Source organism: Protopterus annectens, chromosome 12.part0 (genome assembly GCF_019279795.1).
Source record: "Protopterus annectens isolate FY-2018-M chromosome 12.part0, PAN1.0, whole genome shotgun sequence".
In the NCBI taxonomy this organism is placed as follows: domain Eukaryota; kingdom Metazoa; phylum Chordata; order Ceratodontiformes; family Protopteridae; genus Protopterus; species Protopterus annectens.
In genome coordinates this window covers 955702457-955726805 of record NC_056746.1, presented here as the reverse complement: position 1 = coordinate 955726805, position 24349 = coordinate 955702457, and the positions used below count along the sequence as shown (strand labels likewise).

Here is a 24349-nt window from a genome sequence, read left to right as displayed (position 1 = left end):
CACAACACTGTAGTATTCAGCAAAAAGTGTTCGGACCTCATTTTGGTATAAATGGTTCTCCTCTTTAGAAAGAAATGGTCATAAGAGAGCTGAAACTCATGTGGACAACGTTCTCTCATTCGATCATTGTGTTCCATCATAGTCAGAAAATCCTTCTATCTGGCATAGTTAATTACAAAGGGAATATCTTACAGAGCCAGAGAATTCATCCTACCTCTTTATCCTTCCCTTATCAGGCCCATCATCAAATACAGTGCCCCCTTAGGTATGTACAAATCCAAGCATATAGCTCATCAAGAAAGGTTCCAAAGGTTTCTAACCAAGAAGATTAAAGGTCTTAAATCCTTCAAAGATTCTGAAAGGTTAACAATTTCTTTGTTTATATTTAGAAGCCAACTGGCTGTCCCAAGGTGACCTGTGTGTAGCTTTACAAGCCATGAAAGACCCAGTCCTATTTGACCTCCATTTCTTTGCCAAACCAGTGTCTCTACATACACTAGAGACCTAAATCTACACCAAAACATAAGCAAGAATCACTGGAGGGATGGGTTCTAATACAGCATATTCTCTACCTCTGGAATAAGTTACCACAACAGATCAAACAAAGTAATACATTAGCTACCTTTAAGTTAGTCCTGATGACTGAATGGGTTGACATAAAGTTACACCAGCTTTATCATGTAAGGCCCTGCTCAGTTTGTGAGTTAAACACTATTAAGCACTTATCAAGAGTAGCATAAACTTTTAAGTTCGTCTTCTTAATGGCATATATGACTAGGCATCTGTTGGCCCCTATGATCACTTGTCCAGTATTTTTCTTATATTCCTAAGTAGACACTCAGTTTACAATGACAGTGTGGTTTGGGAATAATATGCAAGGAAAATGAGACAACATACTCTGAAAGTGTAAGGAAATAATTAATTATCAGAGGAAAAACTTAGTAGAAATATCTGGTATACACAAGAAGTGGATATGAGACTATAGTGGGAGGAAGAATGTAGAAAGTAATGCATGGTGGGGAGAGAATGGTGTAAGAAGAAGTGGAGATAAGGAGACTAAGAGGAGTAGAAAGACAGGAAGGGGAGGAGAGAAAGAGGAAGGATGTAGAAAGGGAAGGTGAGAAGCGAAGGAGGCAGAGGGGATGCATGGTTATTATAATGACATAAGGGTGCTGGCAAAGTTTAAAGAGTGGGTAAAGTAGATCTCAGAGAGTAAGGTGATGGGAGCAAGGAGAAGTTTATCAAGCCTGGAGGGTGTAAAGAGAGGAAGGTTAAAGAAGATAAGGAGAAGAAAAGGGTGATAAAGAGTAGATGTAGTCTATTATATTATAATTACAATGAGTAATGAAATATATTATTTGTATATAAGTAAGGAGTAACATTAGATATATATAGTACTGGATTACCAATCACAGTGTTAGCTCTGAGAATACAATTTGGAAAATTGGTCAAGTACAAGGGAAGGTGGTGGTGAACTTAACCATTGTTTCTATGACAATAACACTGATTCCTTTCCAGTAAGTGATTATTATGCCTGAATATTTTGCCATCAATTGCACTTGTAACAGAGTTCGGTAAATTATTCTAGTTAGCTACAATCACCTTCAGGAAGTTCTTTTTTTACAAAATGATTTCTTTAAACATGGCCTATGTAAGGTGTACATCCATCTAATTTATTACATAGAAAATAAGCAGATCTTTTTATATTACATTTGATAGAAAGTGAGACACAAAACCAGAGACTGATGTTAGGTTGGTCTTACAGTGCCTGGAAGCCATTTGGCTTTTTTTAGTGGTGTGCAATGGTGTTCATAGCCTAAAGCAAATCAACGTATTTTATTTACTGAGGTTTGTGGGAGGTTAGTGTTGCTGGATGAATTTAGAACAAGAAGATAATAGAGTATGTGGATAAATACCACAATTACATGAGCATAGTTGAAGATGGTGTTGCAGGCTTTTAGCAGAGTGAGAACTTTCTCAACTACGTATTTAGTGTGAGTAGTGAAGGTTAGTGACTAGCTCAGGAGTAAGCCAAAATACTTGTCAGATATCATATTATTGTCATGAATGCTAACAACTGGATTGCCTTTGTGTTTTGGTGCAGACTCAAAAAACATTACTGCTGATTTGATTGGGTTTAGCTGTAATTTGTTTAGAATTAAATAGTCACAGATGAAAGAGAATTCCCCCTAATTAATGGCTTTGATTTCTTGAAGGATGAGAGTGTAGTAATGGAGAATGTCACCTGCATACAGTAATAACATGTTGAAGGGAATTGTTGAAGATACATCAATATTAAAGAGAAAGAAGAGTGTGGGCCAGTTACAGGGCTTTGTGGGACCCCCTAAACAAAATGTACCTATGATGATTCACTCATGGTTAGGTTGTTGAAGGTATATTTAGTGAGATAATTTAATATCCATTTAATTAATGTAATTTATGAATGCCTTGTTAAATATTAACTCATTCAAAACCCCTTTAGGATCAATAAATAAGCTGGCACTGTGCCACTCCTATAGCATAGATGAATAAACCCTGACTACAGCCTAGCCAACCTGGGTTCAATTAGCAGCACTGGAGACTGACAAAGCGGTAGAGAATTAATGTGCCAGCCCATTCAAGGTAGAAGACCGCTTTTTGATACTCTCCCTGAAGAGAGGCATGGTCCAAAGAGGGTAGTTGCTCTCAGAAGTAATCAACAAGCATGAGGGATGGGGGAAGGATGTGATAGGTCATAAAAAGTATAAAATAATCCTTCTGCATGAAAGCAAAAATAAGTTGATCCCCCAGGATACCGTCAGGATCCATAACTACCCCCACCAAAAATGGAGTAATTCGAGGGAGGTTGGAAAGTAGTTGGCAGACCTGGTATGGACATTGGGAACTAGGGGACAGGCTGGTAAAAATGAGGTCCAAGGGGACCAAAATAATAAATAAAATAAATAAATAAATAAGCTGGCATATCCGTATCCATCCTTCATATTAGTGTAAACAGTGTTGGTAGCAGTGTACTATGTACTAAGTGTGTTGTGGCCTGGCTGGGCATCATTCTGGCTCTATGAGCAGTCCATAATTATTAATATGCTTCATTATATGATTGAAGAGGACTTTTTTCAAATATTTTTATAATACAGCAAAGGCTGAAAATGAATTTCTAGTCCTGTAAGCCATCCCACATATAATTACAAGTTACCTAAGATAATATAACATGCAGAACTGCACAGTTCTGTTTCACAAACACTTAGATATAGAATAATATCCCCTGCAAGTTTATATCTTTCTTAGACTGACATTATACATAGGATACTATCTCCTTCTGGAAGGTATTGTGCAGGCAGTTATATAACATATAGGTTAACATCTCATTCACAATATTTCACATACAGTCCTATTAAACATGCAGAATAATATCTAATGCAAGTTTATATCTTATGTGCAGTAACATTACAAACAGGAAAACATACTGTAGGATGATATCTTGCATCGTTACCCTACATAGAGAATGATATTACACTTAGCACAATATTCACCAAGCAGTAACATACCCAAAGGATGATACTGCATGCAATGTGGGCTCCCATACAGGACGATTTTCTATCACTTTTCTTGTAACTGGTGCCATTAAGCAGCAGAGGAAAATACATTAAAGGTAACTTTATTTGAAATTATTAAATTATAAAAAAAACTTACCAGACAATATGTCAAATAAATAAAATGAGAAACAATTTTATTACAATGAAAGATGAAAATAGTGTATGTCCACCTGATACTCACCTACTCATACTGAGGGCTCATGTCAACAGAGTATAAATGTGAAATTGAATCTCACAGTTGTTAAATCCTGACTATATTTGCAATAACAGCTAATCACTTCTCTAAAGCTTATATATATATATATATATATATATATATATATATATATATATATATATATATATATATATATATATATATATATAAACATGAATTTCCACAACAGTTAGACAGTTAGACTCTCTCTTTGTCTGTGTAGAATAATAACTAATGTTAACACTAAAATGATAATGGATGAGTGACTTTCAAGTAAAGATTTTGCTTTCAATCCACAACAGAATATCTACTGTGGAACACAACAGTTTTAACAAAGGTGCTTTCACAATGGTTGATATCTGTACCTCTACAGTTGTTAGAACTCGAATCTTCCTTTTGTTGATTTGAACATGGCTCTTCAGATATGGCTCGATCTGCTGCTAGTGCTGTGTCGTCTGTTGGCAATGTTTCTTCACAGGCTGATATTTGGCATGTAGGAAGCACAGAATCATTTGGCATGGCTAACATAGTGCCATCAGCAATGCATAATTTATCTTCTACATCTGAAAAAAAGTCAGCATCTAAGTATGGCTAAATATTTCATTAAAAATAAACAGAACTGAGAATTATTATTTCTTATTCATTAACAAATTAGAATTATTTATAGTTTTCTCATTTCTTAACATGGAGTTGAGGCTGGGAACCTTGCATATGACTTAGAGTATTGAAGCAAGGTTGTTGAATCAGTATGGCAACCAGTGGTGCAAATGCTTCAGCTTTTGCAAATTACAATAAAAAATTTGGAAAACACCAATGAAGAAGCCAAAAGCTTAATTATGCAGAAGCCACTGTGTTATTTTCCTTACCTCGAGTTAAGGTGTACCTGCTGTTCACATAAACAGACTTACACAGGGATTAGCCATAAGTGACTAAAATAAGTCACAAAAAATGACCAAAAAGACTTTCCAAAGTGATGTGTGAAGCTAGAGGCAGCAGTGACTCCTCACCACCACCATCACTGCACACACATTAAAGTCCAGGAAAATACAGATGTTAAGCATTTAGAAAATGCAGACTTGGTTGTGTATTTATTTATCCAAGGTTGGGGATAAGCTGTCATTTGGTTATTTAACACTAAGAGAATTGTGGCATTGTTCCTACATCACTACAAGTGATGAACTAATGCTTGTACTAACTACATACCATATATTGAAAAAGTTTTTGCAATTCATCTCAGTGTTACACCAGCCTTGCTGTATGGGATGGAAAACATGTTCCTTTATCAACTGGATGTATTTCACACTAATACCAGAAATATAGTAACACAGTAGCAGCATAAGTTCACTGGTCATTTAGGTCCTTCAGGTATGACATACACATTATAACCAGTAGAGCCCAGAAAGGAATGATTTTCTTTTTTGTTTTTTGCATGTGCTTAATACAGCTGTTGTCATACTGGATATAAAAGGACAATTGTTTAGCTTTCAGGTACTATATAGGCTTATGTAACCTGCTAAGTATCACTCCTTGCTATATGGTTAACATTCTGTCATATTAGTATATTGAAACACTTAAATGGATAGGTTTCTTCATAAAAAAAAAAAAAAAAAAAACAGGCATAGTGCCCTGTTAAGCCATCAAAGTTGGTCTATTAATTATGATATCAATTTGTCACATCAAGCATAAAGGGATTTTGCAATGAAGACATCTACTAACTTTATTGCAGTAGCTGTCCATTTCACACACAAAGCAGTGCCATTCCTAAGATATAAATGTCCACAGTAATTTGCCATTTCCATGACACAGATGGGTAATGTCTTGACTATGAGTCAGATGGTCAGGTTTGACTAGCAGTCCAGTTATTGCAGGAGATGGAGAGGGGTGAAGAGACTATGCCTGCTTATCTGTCTTGTGAGGGGGTGCAGATGAGGATGTACATGCCTGGGGTACACTTTCCATGCATAAATCCCCAAGGGAGACTGCAAACCTCAAAGGAATGCTTGTTTCAAGGGGAGGAAGGTCCTTCTGAGGGGTTATGTCAGTCACACAAGTGAGTGACATGCCTTTACAGTCCACTGCATTCAAAACCATAAGCATGACACTGGGTATGCATAGTGGGAATGGCTAGGGCTTAAGCTGACCCCTCCTCATTCTCTGAGCAAATGTTGGCATGGGTCCCATCATCCCTGGGTGGAAAAATGTGTTTTGAACATTTTGCCTCCCAAGGAAATTAATTTTTCAGCCGCGCAGATGGGGCAAGACACTAAGGGTTCAGAACAACACCAAAAAAAATCCTTAGTGGTCTTATGATTTTTTTTAAATCAAGCCCTAAAGTCTGTTGCTTCTGAGCCCTGCCCCTCTTTATGGAAGAGTATGATGACATTTAACTAGTTATTAACAGGATCACAGGGACTGGTCTCCATTGAAGTTGATGAGGCTGCACTTAAATATAGTGTTTAATATATAATAGACATGTACAGATAAATACATTTAACAGCTTGATTAAAAGCTATCTCACTTAGGGTAATAAATGCTTTGATTAATATCTGGCCATTTTAACTGTTCTTCACTGGGGCCCCACTGACCTGAGTGCAGTATGAGCCTGTGTAATTCTGCAGTACCTACTTATATGTTCTCACACCTTTTCATAAAAAGAGGCATTGCAGCTAAACAGCAGCAAACAGTGGGGCCACTACAGACATTTACATTTTGAGAATGGCATTGTTTTATGTCTAATAACTGCAGTCACCAACACATATAAACATTAGCTGTCCTCAAAAACTCTCAGAAATTACATGATCATTTCAAGGTTATACTTGGAAGAAAATATGCACGTTACCATGCAAACATTTTAAGAAGGAAAAAAAAAACACAATCTGCCTATTTTAGGTAGACAATCACTGTCTAGAACAAGTTCTCTCTCTGAAATATAATACGATTTTGAAGTTCATGTTGCTAAACTACAACAAATACTGTAAGCATCTGATAGTGTGTATTAAACAATTTTAAATGGAAAATAAAAAAAACAGCTGTCTTGCAACTTTTGATGATCACTTTATTATTAATCTACATAGTGCCTAAACATATATCGTTTTATAGGTTTAAAACTTTAAAGCATGCCAATATACAAAAAGCATAAAACAGTCAATAAAAGTCCAAGATTAATCAAGTATCACATGAGATACTTCCAAGATAATTGTGACACCATTTGATCTTCAACATTATTTAGCAAAATAAACAGAACTTCTTATTTTCTTAACAGTTTTACTATCAAGTTTGTATCCTTTATTTTGTTTCACTTGAACAATATTGCTGCTTTTAACAATTCCACATCCCAATATTGACATTAGTGCAGAACAACTGGTTCCATATCTCTCAACTTCTTTGCTCAAGAGTTCTGGACAAATCCAGGAAAAACTGGGAGCAAAGGCCCAAAATCGGGGACAGTTTTTAAATATTACTTTAATTCACTTAAAAAGTTAATAGAACAACAGGTTTTTGTATCAACATACATTTTCCGAATAAGATTTAAGAAGCTTGAATGTCTGGCATAATTGTCATCCTCAGTGATTTACTAAAAAAATCAAACATTTTTTTGAAGGACAGGGTAAAAACATTAAGCAAAATTAGGGACAGCTGAGAGGTATGACTGGACCTTTACATGCCTTTTCTTAATGCCCATGCAGTATTCTTGATGTCTCTTTCTGAAAACTCTGTTTGCTGCTCCAGTATACCTCTCAACAAAAGCAAAACAACATATATACCACTTTATAAGCAAGCCAAGTAGTTTTTTAACAAATTCTGTACTGTTAATATCTAAACCATCTGGCAACATGTGCTTACAACATGTTCAGTGTTGACAATGACATGTTCCTTTATTAAAAAGCAAAATGTCAACATGTATTTCAGGTCTTTAAATGTTAGTACATACTAATAACTTTTGTAGGCTTAATGGGATCAGTCTCTGTAGTCTAGTCCAGATATCACACTGACAACCTCCTTAGTAAAATGGTCATTGATCAGGATGTTTATTGTTAGGCAATTATACCCACACAGAAATTGAGAAAACAAATTATGAACCATTCTTCTATGCAGACTTTAATAATTAGTTTCCTCAGCCTTAGACAGTTAAGCTCCTTTGGATTTACTGAAATTTCAAGGAACAGCTTCCTTATTTCAGTTCAAAGCCCACATTAGTTTGAAGGAAATGTTATCAATAATTTTGAAGATCAAAGCCTTCAGGATCTTCCCTAAGAGTCCTATCAATATCTATAGACATCACCACAGCCTTGTAGTTCATAATTAAGCAAGGAGATACAAACACATGCCAGCATTCCTGGCCTGTCATATAGCCTTGGTATTCTTTATTGTCAATGAGTCTTCACTTAAGAACAGTTCAACTACTTGGAAATCTGTGACATGCTTGTGGACAGTTCCAGGTAGTTATGTGTTCTATACTTACATAGTGTTTCAGAAAGCTAAAGTGGTGATAAGTACTAATTATTTCTCTGTGCCGATAGTTATGGTATGAGTGTACAGCTATTTGAGATACTCCCTGTAACAGATGATGACCGAAACATTACTCCCATTATACCCCCGATACTTGCCTATGATTTTATTACTTGCTGGTTTTAATATTATTTAGTGTTTCTTTTATGAATTAAAGTGTTATGTTGTGGTAAGTGTATTTTATAGGTTAACAGCAACCTTAACTAATCAGTTGTATAATTTTGGCTAACAGTGTAATGCTACACCTAGGGCCCTGTCTGTTATGTATGTCTCTCTAAAGGGCTTACAGTAGAATGTAGTGATGAAGCCTGATATTTCCTTGACTGAAGTACAGCAATTTTTCCTGAGACAGGCAACTTCTTAGCTTGCCATTTTAAGATGGATTGAGTAATCAGAACCAAACTTAGTATGCATATCACAGCACACTGTGTGTGTTACTTTTGCAGAAAAAAATCTGAAGCAGTACTACCTTTGCCTTTTGAAGAAGAACAAAGATCTAGCCATGTAAATGCTATATTAATGATAATTCAGTCATGTGATACTATGCTGATCACTTCACGTAACTACAATGTATTATTTCTTGAAATTTTATGTTTACAAAGCTGAAACATCCACCCATGCATTTTCTATATCCACTGTCATCTGATTTAAGGCCAAAGACTTTCCTAGCAAACAAAGGATAAAAGGCATGGACCATCTGTGTGCGATATTTCAGTCAATTACCAGGAACATGCACATCTTTGGGAAAGTAATAATTATTGTGCAACATTTTTCAACTGTCAAATTATTATGTGTGAGATTTCAAGTTTTGGATATATTGGTAACTACAGACAGCAAATTACTTTATACATAGTACATGTAAAATTAAGAACCTGATGTGGTTTCCCCTGCACCTCAAACTATGAAGGTTTGTTCCATCAGCAATGATCTCTAAAACTATTAACTCTAAGGTCATAACACTTGGAGTAAAGGAGTAAACGTAGAAGCTGTATTTTTTTTCAAAGAACATCAACTTTTCCTTTTATTTTAAGGATATGTAATCTCAAAATTGGTATGTTTAATGACTGCGAGTATGAGGAGCCCCCACATCAAGGTGAGCAGAAAGTACATCCTCCCAACCACACATAAAATATTTAATTCATATTCAATGACGTGACTGAAAAAAGTTTTTATAGCTGTGGCACTTGATGGATTTCTTTCTCTGGTTTGGGTTTTGACAAATCCACCACCTGAAAAATCATGGGATTGATGGACAAATAACACACAATGCAGTGCTAATTAGCAGCCACATGAAGGTACAGGGATTCAAAGACAATGTGTAAAGCATGCCTTCTTAGTTGTGAGGCATACCTTGCATCCAGCACTGAAACATTTGCAGTATGCAAGTACACAGTGTTCATCTGAATCCCAGCCTATGATTCTACAGCCACAGGTAAATCTACCAACATTTTAGCACTGACAGTCTGTTTGCCAACATACAATGGAAATACTGGAGGAAACCATAGAAGACGCTCACATAAACATGGAAGAAAATTCAAGCTCCACAAAGAAGCCATTCCGCCAAAAATAAAAGTGGTTTTGAAGTGCAGTGGGTAGTAACACTGTGCCACTTGAAGCCCAGATAGTATTTTGTAAATATAAAAAATGTACAAAAAATGATTTTACCAAGATATACAGAGAACTAGCCAGATTTAACAATGGGACACCACAGTTTGCCTAGAACTCTGCTGTTCAAAATAAGTGTAAATGATGCCTTCATTTATTAAAGGATACTTCAGTGTTACAGTCCAATAAGTTACTTAAATACAGTTTGAAAACAAAAGATAACAAACAGCATTAAAAGTAAACCATAAAACATATTTTTGGTTGACCACATTACAACACTTATTGTTACAAGAAATGAAATGAACACAAATATAAAACAATATACACTGAACCTTATATAAATGAATTTCAGTGTGTGCAACAGAGAAAGAGTCTCAATCAAAAGCTCAGGTATAAACAGGAAAAAATAATTGACTGACAATAAACAGTATAAAGAGTAGCAGCTGTTAACATATTGTACCAGTTTGTTTGTTTGTGTCCTTCGGCTTTTCCCGGTCAAGGGTCATTGTACCAATACTCTGCTAATTAACTCATTCAGACCTGACAGCAAGATGCTAATTAATCCCCTTACTTCCAGAGTTCCTCTAAACCAGTAAAATGCTTGCTTCCTGAAAGTTTTTATCCAAATGTTTCTACTAAATACATACGTCATAAGATTTTATCCTATGAATAATGTTACGAAAGCTCATTGGTAGATAAGGGGCAAAACACTGCTGTTAGTATGAAAGGTCTGTCTGTACATGCTGATTGTATATTGCAGATTTACGACAAAAAAATTGTATTTTATTTGCTAAAAATTGCTAGCATTATGAACAAAAAGGGGCTTTATCTCTTTAAGTGTGCAAGATAGATGCAAGATATCAGCGGGAGAATTTTTCAGCTGCTTGAAAGTTTTCCAATGATGCAAGACAAGGGGGTAGCATACTGTTATTTTGTGATATTAAAGAAGCTATATAAATTATGTATAAATTATTTTCATAATATTTGAGAACAATATTATTCTAGAAAACCATACATGTTAGTTTGTAAGTATCAGTGGCAACATTGTAAACATTAATGTTTTGTACAAGATGGCACCATTTGTTTACCTGCAGGTCACACAGCTTATATTATAAAATTGATGAGGCAATAAAAATATTGCTAATAGTCAAAACTTCTTTACCAAACATTTATATCTTAGAATGTCTTCACACCATGTTTTAATGTCATTCTTAATAACATCCACTGCTTGTATACACCACCCCCAACATGACAGTGTCATTCCCCATTTTTGCACTGTTGTAAATATTGAAAAAGAATGAGATTTGTCATAACTACAATTCTGCAGATCCCATAATGATCATTCCTGCTATACATCCTTAGCAAATCATGTCACCTTGTAGATGCCACCTGGCTGCCTTAGTTTTAGATATGTGTCCATTACATGACTTCATAAATTCAACTTTGAAGACATTGATGGGTATACTAATTTCAGGAGTATAGGGAAGTCTCCTGTAAAGATGAGTATACTTGTACAGACTTCACACAAACTCTGCCTTCCAGATCATTATATTCTTCTGGGAAGTAAGGAGTTAAATAGAGAGTTTGTATTTAAGTTTTGCTGACCCTGTTGTGTCTTCTCAGGGATGATATCCAGTCAGTACCACACCAGAACAACTTAGTCCAAAAAATTCCTCTACTGCACAGCACATCTGCCTTAATAAAAAGACCACAGCTATAGAAGAAAACTTCAATCCCTTATCAATGCCCCAGATTTTGCAACCAAGTCCAAAACATTCTTACACATGAAAGACAAGGACAGCAAGAATTAAAATAACATAATAAACTTTGGTCCACCTTGGTATCAGGGAACAAGGAACAGAGAAGTTGAAAAATCTAGTGAGAGAAAGAGCCACAGTCGGATGTTTTTACACAGTCATTTAAAAAGGTTTCAGTTATGTTCTCTTAAATACTTTTCATCCTTGTGTCTCATTAACATAGAAAATGTTTATCATTTTCTGTTGTAAATGTTTAATTTAATATATTTCTGGTTTCAGTCATGAACTGTAATGAAACTTAGTTATTATTATGACTGTTTTTGCTCATATCTTAAATATCTACTTTGATCATAGTACAAGTTTCACTTGGAATAATTATTCATTATGTTCATTTACATTAAACTACTTTATTTATTTTATTTATTTATTTAAGTTTGATGACCGGGGAAGTCCACTGCTTTCAGTGGAGGCCTGGGGAGAAAAGCTCCACAATAATTGAAGTTACATTTAACTTAAAAATTTATGATTTAAAGACCTTGGTTTTGTCACACTTCTGGTATACTTTAAGTTACACAATTCCTGCCACACAGACTACACATTGTCTATTGCAGGAAACCACAACTCCTCCAATCTCCTTATGCTATCAAAATGAGCTGGCAGTTGTCAAACTGCAACTCAACATTACATTCTGACAGTTGCTCAAATAAATTGGTGGAATCTGCTGATGTTCTTCACATTGATCTGTGTTGCAGTAGCCTTATCTATATCGGTTATAGCCTGACAAGGATATAACAGCTGGCCAGCTTCCAAAGGTTCAGGATATCTTCCATGTGCCCAATGCATCAAGCAGCTTGAGCTGAGATGACTGCAAAACAAGCATGGGCGAGAAGCTCTTCAGAGCTTTACTGCCACCAAAGAGTACTCTCTTCTGAGGCATCTGAGGATCAACGGTTGGCTTTTGTGTTCCTTAGCTATGCAGATACGTTCCTTTTGGGGAAGAAACCTTCCTTTCCCTTATTTTTTACTGATGGTGTATTATATTTCTCTTCAGGAAAGTTATTTTAAAGATACAAGTGTTGTGTTTTAATTGACTGTCCCAAGACAGTGTTATATAACTGATAAACTATTTTATGCAGAGAAATTGTGTTTATTTTAAGGTTATAGGGCTACCATAGTGTTTAAAAGTGTTTCTTGCTGTGCTTCTTTTCCTGTTAAAAAATAACTTTTGTGGACTGGTAGATTTACTGACATTGTTGATTGTTTTCCAAAGGATAGAGACATCATTTTCACCTTGACCATCGAATGGATTGTCACTCCCATGGTTGGTCCTTCTTCTAGCCACAAAAAGAAAAAGTTAAGCAAACAGCCTTTACTACCACAGCAGGCTAGCAATTTGCCTCACCTGCAGGTAGGTGACTCTGTTGTGGTCATTTGTTGTACCTCAGATTATTCATCTTTTACCCCAGATCTCTCTGGTGTAGCATCTAGAGCCACTATGGACTGGGGTTAGCCATGTCCTCTGTGGTTGTTGGGGTCTCCTTAGTGGGCAAGGGAGAACCACTCTTGTCTGTCTCGGGAGAAGGAACATGGAAGGCTTCCCTGTTGTGTTAGAATACTGTGCTCATTCCTAGGGATGCAGCGGATGCCATTAGTAAAACAGTTGGTCCTGTTTTTTTTCTGTTAAAAAGAAAGAGAAAACCAAGCATGCATCTACTCCTCCTTAAATTTCTTTGGATAAGAGTAGTTTACCGGGACTGGCTCAGGGTTTGATTCAGGCTATTGATCCTTCTTGTAGAGTAGTTTCTGACAAAAGAAAGAGGGATGCCTCCTTTACTGAAGAGATTCAAGATTTTGAATCTGAACAGGAAGATATAAGGATGGATTCTGGGTTTTAACTTCAGATTTCTGATTCAGATTCAGAGGAGAGCTTACTTTCTGATTCTCCCTGTAGTGGTTTTTCTTTCCCAGAAACTATTGATAGAATATCCTAGTGTTTTCAGTGGGAGAACACTGAGGTTTCTCAATCCCTCAAACAATGCTGAGTTGTTTCTGAAGGATTCTCCAGAGACTACACCCATTCCTCCTGTCCTGTCTGCCTTAGAGGATGTGTGTCTTAACTGCTTGCAATTTTCCTGATAGTCAGCCAACTGTCCCTAAAAAGGCAGACAGGATGTATAAAGTTCCTCAGTCTTTTAAATTTTTATACACTATTCTCAAACCTGACCCAGCAGCTATAGCCTTAGTTGACTCCTCTCCTGCTAAGCACTTAGTTAATTCCAGTCCTATTCTTTCTAATAAGGATGATAAAATTAGTAATAGGTATGAGAAAACATGTATGCTTCTATAACTTTGTTTTCCAGCATTTTAAATTGTCAGGCTCATATGTTAAAATTTACTCTGACATATTGTGAAAGTATGAGGTATGTTTTATCGATAGTTCTTGAGAAGAAAAGTCTGCTTTAAATAACTTAGTTTCTTCTGTTGTACAGGTCACTACTCATTCTTTATAGTGTGCATGACTCTGTTGATACTTCTTCCAGGGATATAGCCACTGGTACAGTGTTAAAGAAGCTTGCTTGGTTACAGTCTTAGAACCTTCCAGATAATGTTATAAATGAGATTTTAAATTCTTCCTAGGATATAGATTTAGTGTTTGGCCCATCTGCTGAAGGTATGATCAAAAAGTTTGATGAAAGGGGAAAGTTGATCTTGGGAATCTCTAAGATTTTTAAGTTCTCCTTTTCCAAACTGTCCAAGGGACTTTTTCTTTTTCCTCATCCAATTTCAACTAAAAACAAAATAAACATTCTCAACCGAATTTAGGTAAACAATTATTAAGAAGACAAGGCAAGGAGTTTCCAAAAAGAATTCTCAAACCTCCCAAAGCCAAGGACACTCCAGCAAGTCTGAATAACAATTTAATAGTCCTTGTGACCACCCCCCACACTGACCCTCTTTCTCTTTCAGAAACTTTTAATCTCCATTTTTCTCTTGGGCAACATATTGTTTCAGACAAATGAGTTCTTAAAATCATTCAACAGGGTTACAGATGGCAGTGAGAGGAAATTCCTCCTTTCCAGGGGATCATTCCTCATCTTACAGATCAGACTGTTTTGTTTCCACTTGTTCTTCATCACATGCTGTCCCAAGGAGTGATAGAACTAGTTCCTCCTTCCCAGGTGATGAGGGAATTTTATTCAAGGATGTTCCTAGTCCCAAAGAAAGAAAACAGTTGGAGAACAGTTCTGGATCTTTCTTTCCTTAACCTGTTTGTGATAGTGCCCAAATTCAAAATGATGTCACTTAACAACCTGTTGCCTCTTCTTCCTTTTTAAAATGTCACGGTAACACTAGATTTAAAATATGCTTATCAACAAATTCCTATTCATCCAGACTTTGTGTTTCTTAATGTCTTGTTTGTCTGGATCACATTATCAGTTCTCTGCCTTAACCTTTGGACTATCCACTGCTTCAAGAGTGTCCACAAATTGTCTAAGTCCAATTATAACTCAGTGCAAGCCACAGGGTATACACATTTTTTCTGTATTTAGACAACTTGCTTTTCATGGAAGACTCTTTTTTTGCAAAATATTAGGAATCTCTCTCTTGAGTGAGAGATCTCTTGCATAAGCTGGGATTCCAAGAAAACATTCAAATGTCTTTCTTGACTCACTCACACAAGATTGTGTCCCTGAGATGTCAGCTGGACACCTCAGTTCAAACAGCTTTTCTTCCACAGGAAAAAATCATTCTTTATTTACATAGATCTATTTCGAAGGTTTTCCACTCAAACTTCAGTCACAGTGAAGGAATGCCTTAGGAGTATGGGTCTCTTATGATACCCCTGGCAAGACTCTACATGAGAAAGATACGGTGATATCTGAAAACTCTTTGGTTCCACCATCAACACCCTTAAGATCCTACTAGGATTTTTCAGAAGAAAAATCACTTGATGGAGACAACAGAGATCCTTAAATCATGGTCTCCCCTTGCCCCTCCCTAGCCCAAGGCCGTCAGTCACCACAGATGCTTCAGAATTTGCTTGGGATGCATTTTCAGGATAGATAAAATTGCAGGGGGTGTGGGACAACAATGGCAAATGCAAACACATAAATATCAAGGAGAATGCTTGCCCTGATCAAGACAGTCAATTCTGTGATCTATCTTTAGTCCCCAAGATCTCTTCAAATGGTTACAGACAAAACCACAGTAATGTGGTGCATTAACAAGCAAGGGAAAACCAGGCCATACCCCTTTTGCAGACTAGCCATGTTAGCATGTGACATAACTTCACAGCATAATCTCACTCTACAGGCGTCCTACATTCCATCAGAGCAATACTGCATGGCAGACCAACTAAGCAGAACCAGGGCAGACCTTCACAAATAGAAACTAGATCTGGTGGTCTTCCAAGATTTGAACCATCTGTGGAGAGTTCAACAGGTAAGAACTCTTTGTCTTCACTCTGAAAAATTAATTGGCAACATTCTGTTCCAGAACTCCATGCAAAAAGTATGTGCAGTAGGTACTAAAAGAGGCAAGAAAGCCTGTTACTAGAAAATCATGTATTAGTAAATGGGAATGGTTTTCTAGTAGGTGCCAACAACATAACCAGCACACATTCAGTGTTAGTTGTTCTCTGGTTTTACAATATTTGTGTGAGTTACTATCCTATGATCTTTCTTATTCTTCTATCAAGGTTCATTTATCGGCCTTTTCAGCACATCTGCCCATGGATCCTCCTCCTTCAATTCAGTCACGTCAAAATATTTTTTATAGGGGTTTTGCATAAGAGGCCTCCAAGTAAACTGGTGGCCCCTCCTTAACATCTTAATTTTGTGTTAGAGAAACTACTCCATTTGAACCAGCTAATCTGGCTAACGATGTTCTTAACACAGAAAACAGTTTTATTGATTGCTCTGACCTCTGCAAAGGGGTATCTGAGTTCCAAGCTCTTATGGTGAGTCAACCCTGTCTCATTTTCTACAGGGACAGGGTTTCTTTGAAAACTAATCCTTTTCCTTTATGACTAAAGTGGCATCTGAGTTTATTATAAGTCAAACTATCCATCTCCCCATTTTATTTCCTGAACCTAAAAATGAGAGGGAAAGGCGATTCCATACCTTGGATGTCTACAGACTACTCTATCTTGACAGAATTAAATCCTTCAGATCATTGGATCAATTGTTCATTTCTTGTGAGGGTAAGAAGAAGGGACAACCAGTATGAAAGACTATTTCCAAATGGCTGTCTAAGGCTATTACCTTTTGTTACACTCACCATAACTTTGTTGAGTGTAACAAACGGTGGAGTGTGGAGCTTTTCTCCCCTGGCCTCTGCTGAAAATAGGCCTTTGGCTCAGCCAGACATTCCCAGTAAACAAATGTAAAATAAAATAAATAAAAATAAATAAATAAATCTATTCCAGGCAGGGACAAGGCCCACTTTACAAGGACTTTAGCTTCTTCTACAGCTTTTTGAAAAGGGTTTGGTTTTAGAAGTATTCTAGAGGCTGCTACATGGTATTTGTACATACTTTTACAAAGCACTGTAAACTGAATCCTTTCTCTAGGTCTCAATCATACTTTTCTAGGCCCATTCTCCCCTCACCTTCCACCTCCCAAATATAGTTAGCTATGTTAATCCACCCATATAGCTAAGGCTACTGCAGCAATGATAAATAACAGAATATAGTACAATTGTGTAAATTGAACTTACCATAACAGCAGATGTTTGAATGATCACTGCTACAGTAGCCACTCCCTACCTCCATCTCCTTGTTTTTTGGTGTGTTTTTTATGCCAGGTTGTAGACATTTATTTTTTACATTTCTAGCCTTGTCCTTTCAGGGATCAGCCATCTTCTCTCTGCAGGCAGGAAAGCTCTGAAGGGCTTTGTGCCGAAACTTGTCTTTTAGTCAGCTCAGCTTGAGCTGGTTGACAGTTTGGGCACATGGAAGGTACCCTGAAGATTTGGAAGCTGGATGGCTGTTATATCCTTGATAGGATATAACCCATAAAGCTAAGGCTACTGCAGCAGTGATCATTCAAACATCTACTGTTATGGTAAGTTCAAGTATCTCTTTCTGTCTGATATTTTGAATCTGACATAGAACCATTCACGAGCATAGTGAACCTCAATCAAACTTAAAGAATCTTTATACTTTGAGTCAAAGTTTGGCATCAGAGTATCTGAATTGAACTTTGTTGTAACTAATCATGTACCTTTTGAGATATGTCTGTCCATTCAGAATGAGCTTTGTTTTCTATTACCCCAATTCAGAGGACCTGTAATTATAGTGAACCCTTTAACAAATCTTGAATTTTCTGTTTCCATACTTAGCAAACTTCTCAGTTCCCTTTCATTGCCTACTGAGAACATGTAATATAAAGTCTTAACCTTGCACTGTGTTGACATTCCTATTGCTGAAAGATAAACCCAAACAATTTTGCTAAAAAATTCTCCTTGTTAGGTGTTACTCTCTTTTGTTTAAGCCAGTCAAGTACTTTTCTCAAAGACTTGTGTTCTAGCTGTTTTGTCAAATATTATGGTGTCATCACTGTGATTTTTCACATTTTGTATTGTTTAGATTACCTGGCACATGGTATTCTGAACTATTTATAATACTCGGTTTGCCACAATTATTAGTCATTTGTATATCATAATTTGTGAATTGTACATACAGTAACCCTTCTAATCTTCATATGTTATGCCATCTGATAACAACCTGACCTCAAATTAAGTTTACTGAAGATTGTAGCTCAGTTTAATTCATTAGCAATGTTATCGTCTATTGCAATTAGATACTTTTATCTTTGTATGGTCTTGTCTGCCACTCCCATGTCTATGTATATTCTCATTTTATTAGAGTTTTTGGGTTGATGGAGTTATGGCATGTGAAAATAGCTTGCAATTTCGCTGAGGTTTCACTTCATAGAATGGTCAACAGAAAAACAGCAAAATCTTAAGCATTAGGCTGTGTAGGGGAAGCTCCATCCATACACCTTCATGCTGGGATCTTTGCCCCCTGTATCCCTTTAATTAATATAACTTACTCCAAGGATCTACAACTTTGGGCACATTGCTAACTTATGATGAAATGGAGCGCTGATGGGCTAAGGTTTAAGGAATCCATCGAGTACTAATAATAATTATCTTCAGCCCTGTTGCTTTTTCAGTAATGTCCATTTTTCTCTAACATTCCCAAGTCTTCCTCAGCTTTTTGTTTTATAGTAAATGGCATTATTCTATAAGGTTAATCTTCCAACTGTACATTATGACTTTTGCGTAGTTTCACTTGGCAGTTGTTCAATATCCCTAGGTCGTTCGATAAATATTTGAACTCTTTCAATAAGTTTAGCTTCTCTCTGTAATGACTGATCTTATTTATAGAATTAACCATCTGTATCAGTCCAAGTGAGCTTGCAGTAAGATAACTCAGTAAAGAAGATCCTATTCCTCCCAGCACATGGGAGTTATTTTTTTCATTCTCTCTTACTTTTACCCTATTTAAAAATGATTTCCATAGCCAGTGGAATCAAGTTGTTGTATGTAAATATTTCTACAGTTGCTTTTTGTACTTGTGGTTGTGATTTTAATCTTTTAAATATGCCACTGTTTATATTTACTGAGTCACCTCAATTTACAAGAAATTTAGTATCTGTGTTCATAATTCTTATAGACATTACTGGTGTCACCTTTTTGCCACTTCCACTGATTGTATAGACAACTGTTTCCCAAATGGTTAAGTCAGCCTCCTTGGTGAGGCTTGGGCTTATTTTAGGGGTGGTCCAAGCAGATCAGAAAATTCTGCATTCTGAAGCAGATAACAATTCAGTATTCTTTTATGTGGGTTTAAGCTTAAAGATACAATAAAAGATTCATTATTTAATAATGTTTTATGTGAGTTTAAGATTAGTACAGAATAATAACAGTAAATGAACATATAATTTCAAATCAGAAGTATGTATGTGTGTGTGTGTGTGTGTGTGTGTGTGTGTGTGTGTGTGTGTGTGTGTGTGTGTGCACGTGTTTCAACTTAAAAAAATTTATTTTAAACTTTTTCAAATTTTAGCAAAAGGATTAATTTCAAATTACATGTTTATTACGTTTTCCTCCAGCTATTATTGTCTTTTTTGTGTATGAATCTCCACTGTAACTACAAAATATTTTTTCTCATGTTTGTACCTTTGATTTTGGTAGCTTCAGAAATCTTTTTAGCTTTTGATACACATTTGTAGCATTACATTGAACTTAAACTTTATGACATGTTGCATTCTGCCTTTTGTGCTTGTATTTTTCAGATACTTCTAATTATCTAATAAAGTCAAGGATAGTTTCTATTCTGAAAAATATGGCTCATGTGGTATTGTTCTCCAGTACTTTCCTAAGCAGAACTTCTGAATAATCTGTATTTTTATTTATTTTCATGTGTCTGTTGACCACATTCCTGCAGACTATGTTCTGTATCTGAAACTTCAAACAGAACATTTTTGTGGCTGAAAATATTTACAAACTTTATTTTGTGCATTATCAAACTAGTTCTTGAGTCTAATATTATTTATTTATTTTCTTTATTTATTTGATATTTGTTGACCAGGATAGTCCAACTGGGTTAGTGCCCTTTTTCAGTGGAGGTCTGGGGAGGACAGCTCCACAGTAAAATAAACAATAAACAATAAAAATAAAAGTTACAATATTGAAGTAGAATACAATAAAAATGTTTACAATAAAGTATTCCAGCAAATGTCCATTATAGTACAAGTAAGAGAAATCTGCAAAGGAAACAATAGGACAAAAACAGTAAGTACTAACATGGGTAGTGACAAAAGGAAACAAATAATTCAATTGGGATTATCCTCAGTGGACAACTGTACCTTTGAAGGCATTTAGTTTTATAAGCCATGGACTGTGAGGATATTAATTATAAAGCAGTTGCAGGTAGTGCAGAGCTTTCCATAAGCGAGGGGAGAAGGAGCTTGGGAGAAGTAGGTGACTATCATTGTCTTTTGAGGGGGTTGGCAAAGAAAAGATATTTAGAGGAAAAAGGGAGGGGGAGTAGGAAGAAGGGTGAGGAGTGAGGGAAGAGATTCAAGTAGGGTGATTGCAGTGACAAGTCCAGGTGCTATTTAGGTATTTTTTCTTGAATTCATGGACTCAGGTAATCATTCTGAGGGACAAGGGGAGCTTGTTCCACAAAAGAGCAGGAAAGTATGTGTAAATATTTTGTCCAATGGATTTTTTTAGGTTTGTGAATCTGTAAGAGATGTTGCTCTGAGCTTCTGAGGGATTGAGTGGGGTTATATAGGGAGAGAAGAGAGGATACATTAGGGTAGGAGGAGGGCTTGTTTAGGATAGAATGGATGATGAGAAGTTGAGTAAATAACAGTTGGTTAGGAAACTCTAGTCAGCTGAGTGTTCAGAGGGCATGACAGTGGTGTGATTTTTGGAGGCTGATAGCTGCAAATCTTGCTACTTTGTTGTAGGTGGTTTTGAGTATGAAAAGTAGTAAGGACTGTAAGTTAGTCAAGATTTGAGAGTTGTAGAGTAGGTTAGGCAGCAGGTAAGCTTGGGCAAGTGAGACTCGAGAGTTAGGTGAATTTTTTGTTCCTATACAGTAGGACTAGCTTTGGGTAGGATTTCTTGATACAGTGATGTACATGGAGGTCAAATTTAAGCTGGTTGTCTATGATTGCTCCGAGGAGCTTAGTGTGAGTATCTGCTGTAATAGTAGTGTTGCTAAGGGAAGAGATGGTAAAGGAGGATTTGAGATGGTAGAGGAATTTAGGGAGGAAGAGAAGTAGTTTAGTCTTTTTTGGGTTAAGGTATAAATATGTTATACTTTGTGTCTGACTGCATGCAGAAGCAATGTTTTTAGTCTGGTATCATTTATTATGTTTATACATCACACTACAGATACATATGTACAATAGATGGATATAATGATCATCTAGTACTAATTACCTTCATTTAGTTCTTCTGCTGAACAGTTCATTTCAGCAGCTATCACAGCCCTTTATGTTGATATCACATTCTCCCTCTTTCAGTGTTATTAAAATACACAGATTATATGTTGCAAAGATTTCAGCATGTCATTTTCCTTTAAAATACAGCATAGGTTCATATACTAACATCTATATTTTACTTTATGCCATATTGCATTATGTATCCCAATACTGTACAAATAAATGATGCATCTTATCAAAAGAGCTAAAAAAACATTTTATATACCCCATATACTCACTATTTCCTATTTTTTCTGTTATGGGCATTTTAGTGATGAATATGCTGTGCGAAGTCTGCATGTACTCCTTGATGTTGTGTGGATTTCCTGTGGGTGCTCTGTTTTCCTCCCATATTTTAAAGACATGCAGTAGGTGAATTGGACACTCTAAACTGGCCATAGGTGTGAGTGTGTGTGTGTGTGAATGAGTGGTACAGATGAATTACTGTGGCCGGATAGCCACCCGGTCGAGATGAGTGCCATTGTTGAACTGACACCCCGACTCCATGTGCAAAAATGGGAAAAAAGAGGATGTATGGATGGATGCTTTTATCCATTTATCTTGCATGTTTTAATTCTACTCTTCTCTTATTTACTGAATTATAAGATTGTGATGCTCACATATGGCAGATACTTTTGCCCAACATTTTTCACAGGTTGTTACTAGGCTAATGACCACTATGGCCCTTACAAGCCTAGCCATGTACTCCAAACCATTTGGGTCCAGGGTATCATGAGCATCCATATAGGGGAGTGTGTGTGTGTGTGTGTGTGTGTGTGTGTGTGTGTGTGTGTGTGTGTGTGTGTGTGTGTGTGTGTGTTGGGGGGGGTTAAAATAATACTTTTCAAAGCCATCTATTAAGCTACAAGCAATTACACCTAACAGTTTTACTTCAGACAGTATAATGCTACAAATACCTGTTTCATTCCCTTTCTTAAACAATATAACTTTTCTCCCCAAAGCTCCTTACATTATTGTCTTCCCAAGCTTGTGTGATCTATTTCTGGGCTGGCCCCATTAATTGCTGCAAATGGCTCTTAACAAGGGATCATACAGAACACAGCACTGAACTATTACTATAATTCCATTTACCTTTCACTATCAGATTTTTCTATTAAGTTTAACTTTGTACTTTGTTATACCACTACTGCCATCAGGCATTTTGCTTAATCTCCCATCAGCAAAGCCAGCAGGATACATTTTCCGTGTTTGGCATATTTTTGAAAGACCATTAAAAACACACCAAATTTAATTTCTATGCATTTTTCTATTCTTTACATTTAAAGCAAATTTAACATTACAGGCATTCAGTCATTCCCATTTTCTTGTGCACTTATTTAAGTTTATTCCAACATCATCACACAAGGAATACACTCTTATGTTCCATTACTGAGGATACCAGATACTATGCCTTCAGTCTTGTTAAAATCTTCCCAATAGTATTTGCTTTACCCATCTCCAGCTAGCTACAGCATATTGTAAAATTAATCCCAAACTCCCTTAGTTCCCTTCCTTATAACATTGTATCATAAAATGTAGCTATTCCCATGCTATTAGCATCATCAGTAATACTGATGATTGTTACATTAACTTTCACCTTCATACAATGTTAATATAAGCTTTTGAGACAAGAATTAAATAACAATCATTTGATCCATTAAAAAATACATAGCCAACAATGCAATAGTAATCTTTCAATATCTAACATTTCAGTATCAAATACACAGTTCTAAATATTCTAATTAACATGTTAAGTTAAAACTTCCCAAGCTGGACTTGTTTTGCAATATATTTACATTCTGCTGGAATACCACAGCATGCTCACTGTTGCTTTACATAGAGACTGTATCAGATCACACTGATACCACATCTGCATACTGTTACTTATCCTGCCTCATACTTTGAAACTGAACTGAATATGTACCTCAAGTTAAATACCATTGCTCATGTTTCAGTATTACTCATGTAATATAAGAACAGCATATATTATATTAGCAGCTTCTTGGTATTTTAGTTCATATTATTTAACACTTAGTAAAAATAATAACACTGAAAGAGATTTAGGTAACCACTTCTTAGAGGTTCCAGCTTCCGGTATTCATAACCATATAAAAATGTCCATAGCTTAAACTGTTTCATAGCATGGGTGGGCTGTATTGCTGTCAAACAAGCATAATAATAACCATTTTCACTCAGGACACATATTTTCTATAATTAGGACTGCCATGGTTATTTTGATCATCATAACTTAAAAACAAACTGGGAACTTCTCCATTTGCAGCCTTTTCATATTCAGAGCCAGCCAAATGACTTCTCTATACAAAAAACTGTTACTTTATCTGTTTAATTCCTGGGCATATAAAATTGCTCACATCAGTTATTGAAATCTTGCAGTTAATGTGGAATATTAATGCTATAAATGTTTAATGAGCTACTTCTTTTAGTCCAGGGTTTGAGTCCCTCAGTTTCTATATGTTCACTGTGTGACTCTCTCCAAGTCACTTAACCAGACAATGCTCAGAGGCTGCACCAGAAAAAGTGAACCTTCCCTGCTAACAAATAAATAAAATAAAGAAAACTTACGTAAAATATGAACAAAAGAAATTAAATGATGGCAGCCTTTTAATTACTGTTTATATCACTTCCAAAAAGTCTTCTAGACACCTTATTTTCTTGCTTCCTTAA

The 24349-nt window shown here is 36.1% G+C and overlaps 1 protein-coding gene across 3 annotated transcripts in view; it reads right to left on the bottom strand.

The window, feature by feature from the left end:
* PHACTR3 (phosphatase and actin regulator 3) overlaps positions 1 to 24349 on the bottom strand; it is a 1988889-nt gene that overhangs the window by 808412 nt on the left and 1156128 nt on the right. For 2 of the 3 annotated variants that reach the window (XM_044089987.1, XM_044089988.1), the window contains exon 4: positions 4155 to 4352. The exons of the other annotated variant lie outside the window; for it this stretch is intronic. In XM_044089987.1, coding sequence (XP_043945922.1) covers positions 4155 to 4352 — 198 coding nt within the window. The remainder of the gene's footprint in view (positions 1 to 4154; positions 4353 to 24349) is intronic. 3 annotated transcript variants of the gene reach the window in all.